Source organism: Oryx dammah, unplaced genomic scaffold, assembly GCF_014754425.2.
Source record: "Oryx dammah isolate SB20612 unplaced genomic scaffold, SCBI_Odam_1.1 HiC_scaffold_27, whole genome shotgun sequence".
In the NCBI taxonomy this organism is placed as follows: domain Eukaryota; kingdom Metazoa; phylum Chordata; class Mammalia; order Artiodactyla; family Bovidae; genus Oryx; species Oryx dammah.
This window is the reverse complement of record NW_024070211.1, coordinates 64174219-64185709: the sequence shown is the minus strand read 5'-3', so window position 1 is coordinate 64185709 and position 11491 is coordinate 64174219. Positions and strand designations below refer to the sequence as shown.

Genomic DNA, 11491 nt, shown 5'->3' with positions numbered 1-11491 from the left:
GCAAATGGCAGAATTTTTGCTCCTCACAAAATTTACCAATAAACTGTTTAGAGACAGTTTTTTTCTTTTCCATTTTAACTTAAAAGATACTGAACACATTCCCTGTGCTTTATAGTAGAACCTTGTTGTTTGTTTTTATATATAGTAGTTTGTTTCCTATATATAGAGAAATATTTTTTATTTCTATACCAAGTCCCTGCCTGTGAAACAGGATTCTGTATATAGATGCTTTTAATTTCATAAGAGTACTTTGGAAAATATTTAAATTTTTGTTTCCACTAATTGAAAGATAAATATATGTAGCTACTGCCCATTGACAAGAAACTTCTTCAAATAAAATAGTTGATAGAGATTTGTTTTACTGACTCTGCAATTTATTGAGATTAATTGCATTTAGTTATCATTTAGTAGATGATTTTTCTATATTTGATCCTAAGAAAAAGTAATAATGCAGAGCGATTTTGGTTTTGTGTCTTTTTCTTTTTAGATGGAAATTCCTTCTTCTAGAATTATAAATCAGTACATTGCTTGTCAAGGGCCATTGCCACACACTTGTACAGATTTTTGGCAGATGACTTGGGAACAAGGCTCCTCCATGGTTGTGATGTTGACCACACAGGTTGAACGTGGCAGAGTAAGTCATACTTGAATCTTACACATTGCTCAGACATTTTTCAAATTATGTTACATCTATAGTTAAAATATTCATATTGATTTAATCTCTTTTGTAATCTTTAAACTTCTTTCTTATGGTGTCATGATTAAAATCATCATGGTTAAATGCTTAAAACTGCAACTAACACATACTATGTTAAAAGAAATGTGATGTTAGCCATTATTATTATTATTTAAATGGACTAATATATATTTGAATAAGTGATTTGTATTTATAATATGCGAAGAATTCATACAACTTAGCCATGAAATAACAATATCCCATTTAAAAATGGCCAAAGGATCTAAATAGATGATTCTCCAAAGAAGACATTCAAATGACCAGTAAGATCATGAAAAGATATTCAGCATCATTAGTCGCCAAGGAAATGCAAGCGAAAGCTACAATGAGATACTACTTCATAGCTAGTTGGATAGCTAAAGTAAATATGACAGAAAATAATCAGTGTTGGTAATGATGTGGAGACAGTGGAACTTGCTGTCTTGCTGATGGATTTGGTAAATGGTGCAACTACCTTGAAGACACCCTTCATTTCTTCAAGAGGCTAAACACAGTGTGACTGCAGCTCAGCAATTTCACTCATAGAAATACCCAAGAGAATTAAATACATGTCCACACAAAAACTGGTCCATAGATGTTCACAGCAGCATTATTCTTAGTAGCCCATAGGTAGAAAGAAGCGAAATGTAAAAATTGATAAAATATGGTGTAGTCATACAGTTGAATATTATTTAGCAATAAGAAGGTATGAAAAAATGATACATGTTGCAACATGGATAAACCTAGAAAACATTATTCTAAGTAAACAAAGCCAGTCACCAAACACAACATATTTTATGGTTCAATTATATGTGATGTCCAAAGTAGGCCACAAGGGACAGAAAGTAGAGCAGTGGTTGCCCAGGTCTGGGATGGAAGGAGACAGGTAGATTAGAGGAGTTGCATGGTCGTTACTAGTGGATGTGGGCCTTCCTCTGGGAGTGAGGAATGTGTTCTAAAAGTGATTGTGGTGAGGGTTACACAGCTCTGTGGATATTCTAAAAATGATAGAGTAGTGTGTTTTAAATGGCTGAATAGAATGTAACAGAATTGTATGTCATTAAATCTTATTTTTTTATCCTAATTTATGAAAGTAAATGGATTGCATTTCCCATTTTAGTTGAAGTCTTTCTTACTATTAAATCTAAGAAATATAACGATTAGTATACCATTTTGCCACCCTCATAGTAATAATTACTTCAGATTGGAAGCTTCTTGTAAACAAGATATTTAAAGTTTAAAAATATATCCAAACAGACTCATTACAAAGAGAAGAAATGACCAAAAAAATGTTGCTCATTGGCAGATCTTTGTGAAGGGTATATGTTCAGTTCACTTCAGTCGCTCAGACATGTCCAACTCTTTGTGATCCTATAGACTGCAGCAGGCCAGGCCTCTCCCAACTTGCGGAGATTACTCAAACTCGTCCGTTGAGTCAGTGATGCCATCCAGCCATCTCATCCTCTGTCGTTCCCTTCTCCTACCTTCAATCTTTCCCAGCATCAGGGTCTTTTCATATGAGTCAGCTCTTTGCAGTCCTTCCAATGAATACCCAGGACTGATCTCCTTTAGAATGGACTGGTTGGATCTCCTTGTAGTCCAAGGGACTCTCAAGAGTCTTCTCCAACACCACAGTGCAAAAGCATCATTATTCAGTGCTCAGCTTTCTATATAGTCCAACTCTCACATCCATACATGACTACCATACATGACTAGAAAAACCATAGCCTTGACTAGATGGACTTTTGTTGGCAAAGTAACATCTCTGCTTTTTAATATGCTGTCTAGGTTGGTCATAACTTTTCTTCCAAGGAGTAAGCGTCTTTTAATTTCATGGCTGCAGTCACCATCTGCAGTGATTTTGGAGCCCCCAAAAATAAAGTCTGCCACTGTTTCCACTGTTTCCCCATCTATTTGCCATGAAGTGATGAGACCGGATGCTGTGATCTTAGTTTTCTGAATGTTGAGCTTTAAACCAACTTCTTCACTCTCTTTCACTTTCATCAAGAGGCTCTTTAGTTCTTTTTCACTTTCTGCCATAAGGATGGTGCCATCTGCAAATCTGAGGTTATTGATATTTCTCCCAGCAGTCTTGATTCCAGCTTGTGCTTCTTCCAGCCCAGCATTTCTCATGATGTACTCTGCATATAAGTTAAATAAGCATGGTGACAATATACAGCCTTGACATATTCCTTTTCCTATTTGAAACCAGTCTGTTGTTCTATGTCTAGTTCTAACTATTGCTTCCTGACCTGCATACAGATTTCTCAAGAGGCAGGTCAGATCTTTGGTCTGGTATTCCCATCTCTTTCAGAATTTTCCACAGTTTATTGTCATCTGCACAATCAAAGGCTTTGGCATAGTCAATAAAGCAGACATAGATGTTTTTCTGGAACTCCCTTGCTTTTTGGATGATCCAGCGAATATTGGCAATTTGATCTCTGGTTTTTCTGTCTTTTCTAAAACCAGCTTGAACATCTGGAATTTCGTGGTTCACGTATTGTTGAAACCTGGCTTGGAGAATTTTGAGCATTACTTTACTAGCATGTGAGATGAGTGCAATTGAAGAGTATATGAGAATTCATTAAATTATTTTGTCACATTTCTTTAAGCTTGAAAGTTCTTAAAATATTTAAAAAAATTGGAGAACCTAAATTATGTCTATTTCTAAAATTTATTGATACCAGGTTAAGTGTCACCAGTATTGGCCAGAACCCACAGGAAGTTCATCCTACGGCTGCTACCAAGTCACCTGCCACTCAGAAGAGGGGAACACTGCATACGTCTTCAGGAAGATGACACTGTTCAACCAGGAGGTAGGGGAATGGGGGGCCTACTGGTTAGAGCTGTTATGTTCAAGGTAGAGGCTTTGAAAGATGAAAATGTTTTTAATCTTGAGTCCTAGTTATTAGAAATACAAAAAATTATTGAACTATTTGCTTCATTAGGATACACTGGAATCTTATAAAATATGTTCTTTTAGTATAATATTTCCAATTACTGTAGCTAAGTATGAATGATCAGTGAAAAAATAATTGAGTAAATAATACTTATTACTATTAGTATTTTCCCTATTCATAAAAATCATACCAGGGTGTTGATTATACATCTCTTCCTCCAAGTAATATCAGTAAGGTATTGGAATACATCTCCAGTGGAAATGGAGATGGAAATGGAAATAACAACAAACAGCTATTAGATTATTCCCCCTTTTTAATGAGCATTCTTGTCTCGACGACTCCATGAACAGTATGAAAAGGCAAAAAGGTATGATACTGAAAGATGAACTCGCCAGGTCGGTAGGTGCCCAATATGCTACTAGAGAAGAGCAGAGAAATAGCTCCAGAAGGAATGAAGAGGCTGAGCCAAAGTTATAAAAACACCCAGTTGTGGATGCATATGGTGGTGAAGGTAAAGTCTGATGCTATAAAGAACAATATTGTGTAGAAACCTGGAATGTTAGGTCCATGAATCAAGGTAAATTAAAAGTGGACAAAGTGGTCAAACTAGAGATGGCAAGAGTGAACATCGACATCTTAGGAATCAGTGAACTAAAATGGACCAGAATGGATGAATTAAATTCAGATTACCATTATATCTACTACCGTGGGGAAGAATCCTTTAGAAGAAATGGAGTCGCTCTCATAGTCAACAAGAGTCCAAACTGCAGTACTTGGGTGCAGTCTCAAAAGTGACAGAATGATCTCTGTTCATTTCCAGGGCAAACCATTCATTTTGGCAAACCATCACAGTAGTCCAAGTCTGTGCCCCAACCACTAATGCCGAGGAAGCTGAGGTAAAATGGTTCTGTGAAGACCTACAAGACCTTGTAGAACTAACACCAAAAAAAAGATATCTTTTCATCATAGGGGATTGGACTGCAAAAGTAGGAAGTCAAGAGATACCTTGAGTAACAGGCAGGTTTGGCCTTGGAGTACAAAATGAATCAGGGCAAAGGCTAACAGAGTTTTGCCAAGAGAATGCACTGGTCGTAGCAAACACCCTCTTCCAACAACACAAGAGATGGCTCTACATGTGAACATCACCAGATGGTCAATACCAGAATCAGATTGATTATATTCTTTGCAACTGAATTTGGAGAAGCTTATACAGTCAGCAAAAACAAGACTGGGAGCTGACTGTGGCTCAGATCATGAACACCTTATTGCAAATTTCAGACTTAAATTGAAGAAAGTAGGGAAACGACTGGACCATTCAAGTATGACCTAAATCAAATCCCTTATGATTATACAGTGGAAGTGACAAATAGATTCAAGGGATCAGATCTTACAGAGTTCCTGAAGAACTATGGACTGAGGTTTGTCACATTGTACAGGAGGTGGTGATCAAAACCATCCCCAATAAGAAGAAATGCAAAAAGGCAAAGTGGTTGTCTGACGAGGCCTTACAAATAGCTGAGAAAAGAAGAGACGTGAAAGGCAAAGGGGAAAAGGAAAGATATACTCATCTAAATGCAGAGTTCCAAAGAATATTAAGGAGAGATAAGAAAGTCTTCCTAAGTGAACAATGCCTAGAAATAGAGGAAAACAATAGAATGGGAAGGAGTAGAGATCTCTTTAAGAAAATTATAGATACAAAGGGAACATTTCATACAAAGATGGGTACAATAAAGGACAGAAATGGTATGGTCCTAACAGAAGCAGAACATAAGAAGAGGTGACAAGAATACACAGAAGAACTATACAAAAAAGATCTTAATGACCCAGGTAACCACGATGGTGTGATCACTCACCTAGAGCCAGACATCTTGGAATGTGAACTCAAGTGGGCATTAGGAAGCATCACTATGAACAGAGCTAATGGTGGTGATGGAATTCCAGCTGAGCTATTTCAAATCGTAAAAGTTAATGCTGTTAAAGTGCTGCACTCAATACGCCAGCAAATTTGGAAAAGTCGGCAGTGGCTACAGGACTGGAAAAGGTCAGTTTTCATCCCAGTTCCAAAGAACGGCAATGCCAAAGAAGATTCAGACTGCCACATGATTACACTCATTTCACATGTTAGCAAAGTAATGCTCAAAATTCTCCAGGCTAGCTTCAACAGTATGTGAACTGAGAACTTCCAGATGTTCAAGTTGGATTTAGAAAAGGCAGAGGAACCAGAAATCAAATTGCCAACATCTGTTGGATCATATAAAAAGCAACAGAATTCCAGAAGAACATCTACTTCTGCTTCATTGACTATCCTAAAACCTTTGACTATGTGGATCACAACAAACTGTGGAAAGTTCTTCAAGAGTTGGGAATACCAGATCACCTTACCTGCCTCCTGAGAAACCTGTGTGCAAGTCAAGATGCAACAGTTAGGACTGAATATGGAACAACAGACTGGTTCAAAATTGGAAAAGGAGTATGTCAAGGGTATGTATTGTTTCCGTGCTTATTTAACTTATATGCAGAGTACATCATGTGAAATGCTGGGCTAAGTGAAGCACAAGCTGAAATCAAGATTGCCAGGAGAAATCAATAACCTCAGATATGCAGATGACACAGATGACACCACCCTTATGGCAGAAAGTGAAGAGGAACTAAAGAGCCTCTTGATGAAGGTGAGAGAGGAGAGTGAAAAAGCTGGCTTAAAACTCAGCATTCAAAAAACTAAGATCATGGCATCCGGTCTCATCACTTCATGGCAGATAGGTGGGGAAACAGTGGCAGACTTTATTTTGGAGGGCTCCCAAATCACTGCAAATGGTGACTGCAGCCAGAAAATTAAAAGACGCTTACTCTTTGGAAGAAAAGCTATGACAAACCTAAACAGTGTATTAAAAAGCTGAGACATTACTTAGCCAACAAAGGTCTATATAGTCAAAGTTATGATTTTTTCCAGTAGTTCTGTATGGATGTGAGAGTTGGACCATAAAGAATGCTGAGGGCCAAAGACTTGATGCTTTTGAACTGTGGTGTTGCAGAAGACTCTTGAGAGTCCCTTGGACTGCAAGGAGATCCAACCAGTCAATCCTAAAGGAAATCAATCCTGAATATTCATTAGAAGCACTGATGCTGAAGCTGAAGCTTCAATACTTTGGTTACCTGATACGAAGAGCCAACTCATTGGACAAAACCCTGATGCTGAGAAAGATTGAAGGCTGGTGGAGAAGGGGATGACAGCGGACCAGATGGTTGTATAGCATCACTGAATCAATGGACATGAGTTTGAGCAAGATCTGGGATTTAGTGAAGGACAGGGAAACCTGTCGTGCTACAATCCATGGGGTCACAAAGAGTTGGACACGACTGAGTGACTGAACTTAAAATGAGTGGAGAAGACCAGTTTCACAATCTCCTCATTATTTAGGAGGGTAAGATTGTAGGCAGGACACTGTAACATCAGATAGATTGCTGCTGTTGTTTAGTCAGTAAGTCATGTTCACCTCTTTTGTGACCCCATGGACTGTAGCCTGACAGGCTCCTCTGTCCATGGGATTTCTCAGTCAACGATACTGGAGTGGGTGTCTTTACAGCTTTTAAATTGTTAGTTTTCCTTACCTGCTCCCTGAGTCCCTCCATTTGGCTTCCAGATTAAAGCCAGAAGTGCAAACTGATGAATAAATGCCAGCTCAGTAACCCAACCGGAAGATGTATGTGGAGGCAGAATCTGCTTGTCTTGTCAGACTGCCAATTGCCTACACCAGCCATCTTGGGGCTAAGGGCTGTAGGAAGAAAGGAGTGATTGCTGAAGAGCCAACATCACAGGCATCCACGGTGAAGCCTTTGGAGATGAGACCACATCTCCCCTAACTCCACTCACACACCACTCCTTTTTTTTTTTTTTTTCCCACACACCACTCCTAATGCACCCCCTCCCTGAAAGTGACTAGAAGAGTCCAGTGAGATGGGAAAGGAAAGGAGCTTGAAGTTGTGCTAATGTATACTGCAGGAATCTGGCACTGAATAAAACTGAAGTTACAAGAAAAGACAGTTTCAAAACCTTATGGGCTAGAGATACTATCAGAATGAATTTTGGGTTTGGGCATGTGTGCTGTATAACTAGTGGTCGTATGTAACAAAGCAAGCCAAGAAGCTGTTTTTTTTTTTCATTTTCCTAAATAGACATGAAAGATGAGCTTGTGTGTATGGTCAGTGGTCACATCAGGTAATATGTATATCCCGTTGTTCTCTACCTACAGATTATCCGTGGCAGTTTTATATGTTATAGTGGCTTTTCTTTGCAGTCCTGAGTATCTCAGAACTATGCTGAGACACAAATTGGTTTCTAAGGTTTGAGCCAAATATAATGGGAAAATTAATTTGCTGCCATAAATGCATAAGTACATGGATGGACAAACAGATAAATACTACCCCAAAACTTAATAAAGTATGATTTTAATTACCCTTCTTGCAGATTAAGTTCTCCAAGAACTTAATTATTACCATTAAGTTCTTTTGTTAACAATAATAGTCAAAGGTATTCTGTATTAGATGCCTTCAGTTATCTGTAACCAGATTGAATTGAGGTCTCTCTGGGAATTCTTTTTTCTTAAGTACCTTTACTTTCATGTTCTTTGGAAGTTCATCCGATGTAAGTGACAGTAACCAGATTTCATAGTGTTGGAATCTGACTGTATGATTCCAAACAGCTGTGATTGGGTGATTTGCAGGTCCTTGAAATGAATTGGTTTAACGTAAGACTGTCCCTTTTAGATGTAGATGTTGTTTCATTTTTCAGTTGAAGAAAATGAGACCATGAAATACTGTCTTAACTGGCGAAATTGAGATTTGAACTAAGATGTATACATTCAATACTTTACTTTCTCCATTATACCAATGGGGAAATTGGTTCCCAAAGAAGAATTAAATATTGATTTGATTTTGTGTTTTATGGTCTCCAGTTTTTAATCTGCATTTACTTTGAGATTTTATTTTCTTGATGTCCATAATTTCACTTGTGCTTATCAGGATTAGCCCAACTTTGTTCATTAAAAAAAAATTTTGTTAACCTTTTTTGCTCACCTAATTTTTATATTGTTTTAAACATTTCTCTGGAATCTTAATGTATTTTTCTGTTTACCTGATTATCATCCTAAAAATACAAATATAGAAATTTAGTTATAAGAAGAGTGATAATCCAGGTGACTGATACTTAAATGGATACAGCTGTTTCTATAAAGTGGTTTCTTTCCTTTTCCTTAAACTTTTGAGTTTTATTGAATTTATACATTACTTTTGGGGCATAATGAAAGTTTCTTTTGCTTCTAAAATTAAAATGACATGAATGTTTACATATATTTTAAGGATTATTTCTAAGTCCGTTGCATAATCTTTCATTTATATGTAGAAAAATGAGAGTCGTCCACTCACTCAGATCCAGTATATAGCCTGGCCCGACCATGGAGTCCCTGACGATTCAAGTGACTTTCTGGATTTTGTTTGCCATGTACGAAATAAGAGGGCTGGCAAGGAAGAACCTATAGTTGTTCATTGCAGGTATTTTATTTTCTGTCTTTTATGATTGAGTAACTGACTAGATTCCGTCTGAGCCACCAGGGAAGCCCAGAAGGAAATGGCAACCCATTGCAGTATTCCTGTCTGGGCAACCCCACAGAGAAAGGAGCCTGGTGGGCTCTGATGCCTGTGGAGTCACAAAGAGTTGGACACTACTGAGTGACTAACACTAAGTGACTAAATAGGTCATTTTTTAAAGGGAATACCTACTCTATTTTGCCCTTAAGTTGTTATTGTCACTCTGGTAATTAGAATTCAAAGCTGTGTTCTGAAGGTAGAAAGCAAAGAATATGACTTAACATAAAATTGGCAGAAACTTTATCATAAAAAGTAAAAATAATACTAGTTTTAAAGTTTGTCTTTTTCATAGTCAGACATTTCTGAATTTGAGTTATGTCTTAAATTTAATGGTATTATAGATTTGATGAAATAACAATATTGTAAGAATTAGATTGTATCATAAGATTTGGATTTCCCCCTCCAGCAAGGTACTCCATCCTGGCCCCTCCTAAGACCTTTGATTGGCATTTCACCTCCTTGGAGTCAGTTCAGTTCAGTTGCCCAGTCATGTCTGACTCTTTACAACCCCATGGGCTGCAGCACACCAGGCTTCCCTGTCCATCACCAACTCCCGGTGCTTACCCATACTCACGTCCATTGAGTCAGTGATGACTCCACCCAATACTACCTCAGGATGTGCCACTTCCAGGAGTGAGCAGTAGCGGACACACTCCTTCCTTTCAGATTCAGGTACCCATCTGCCCTCAAGGGACTGAAATCAGTGACTCCAGCCTCACTGCCACAGACCCAGAAATTAGGAGCCAGGAATTATTTTCTCCTTCTCCTTGTTACTTCTGTTATTAAGTGATTTGATTCAGAGGATGTATTAAGGTATCTCTTTATCCTTATACTTTCCAGTACTTTTTAACGGTAGACTTTCACATCCATCAAAACAGATTGTAGACTAGTTATTTGAGAGGGAGATGACAGGAATGGTGGGCACATTTGGCTGTTGGATATCCTTAGTTCTCAATAGCTACAGAATGCTTCATGAAGTTTTTCTTAACTACCTCAGTGGTAAAGTTTAATGAAAATTAAATTTGGCTTTAAAAGCTAATTTTTTGAGTGTTTTAGTTGTCTTTTTTGCTTTTGTTAATGATTTATTATTGTAATTCTCTTATTTTGCATTTTAAAGCTGTTATGTCACTAATCTTCTATACCTTGTTCAGATTTTAAAAACTGAAATGTAACACTTTTAAAGTTGTATATTGCAACTAACAGTGGGGGAGAGGTGGTTACAAACCATTTAATCTGTATTAAGTGAAATTTTTTTTTTTGTTTTCAAAATAGTTTCCAGTTGCCTTGCCACTTTTGTTAATATAAAATATTAAAATCAAGTTGTTCTTCTGCTGTAATATGATTCAGTTCTATAAGTTTCTGCACAAAAGGCATAAGAAGTTTAACAGAACAGTTTCAGTAAGACTTTGCCCCATATTTGTCCTTTTTAGTGCTGGGATTGGAAGAACTGGGGTTCTTATTACTATGGAAACAGCCATGTGTCTCATTGAATGCAATCAGCCAGTTTATCCACTGGATATTGTGAGAACAATGAGAGATCAGCGAGCCATGATGATCCAAACTCCTGTAAGTACTACATAGCTCATGTGTAAGTGTATATTCTCAATGTCATGGTTTTTTGTTATCCGTGTATGTTCCAAACTATACTTTTCTCTTTTTAATTCTCTTCCAGAAGGTAATAACCCTAGCATAGGGATTGGCAGATACTGTCCATGAGCCAAACCTGGCCCGCCACTTGTGTTTATAAATAAAGTTTTATTGGAAACAGCCACAGCTATGTATTTACATATTATCTATGGCTCCTTTCACATTACAGTAGCAGAGCTGAAAAGTTGCAGTAGGCCACCATGTGATTGCAAAACCAAAAATGTTTGCTATCTGGTCTTTTATAGAAAATGTTTGCCAACACTACCCTTGCTTGCTAGTTTTTGACTGCTTCAACAGGTGCAGAGAAGCAACTTATCCTATATTACTTAGTCAAATGGAATGCTGAGAACGATAGTGTCCCTAGACTGGAGAATCTTGATAGACCTGCATTCTGTGAAACAGCTATAAGGAAATTGCCTCTCTTTTTTCCATAAGAACTTAAATTGCAACAGCAAAAATCATAGAAATTAAGCTATTAACTTACTGTATTCTATAATGAGTCTGAATTATATTCCAAGAATCAAAAGAAGAATCATGAAATTTTAAAGTTAAGATTATTTTTTATATTAAGCCATTGTGAAATGTT

General features: G+C 37.4%; 1 protein-coding gene across 2 annotated transcripts in view; it reads left to right on the top strand.

The window, feature by feature from the left end:
* PTPN4 (protein tyrosine phosphatase non-receptor type 4) overlaps positions 1–11491 on the top strand; it is a 194246-nt gene that overhangs the window by 168801 nt on the left and 13954 nt on the right. For both annotated transcript variants that reach the window (XM_040228963.1, XM_040228962.1), the window contains exons 23-26: positions 488–634; positions 3403–3531; positions 9014–9162; positions 10689–10824. In XM_040228963.1, coding sequence (XP_040084897.1) covers positions 488–634; positions 3403–3531; positions 9014–9162; positions 10689–10824 — 561 coding nt within the window. The remainder of the gene's footprint in view (positions 1–487; positions 635–3402; positions 3532–9013; positions 9163–10688; positions 10825–11491) is intronic.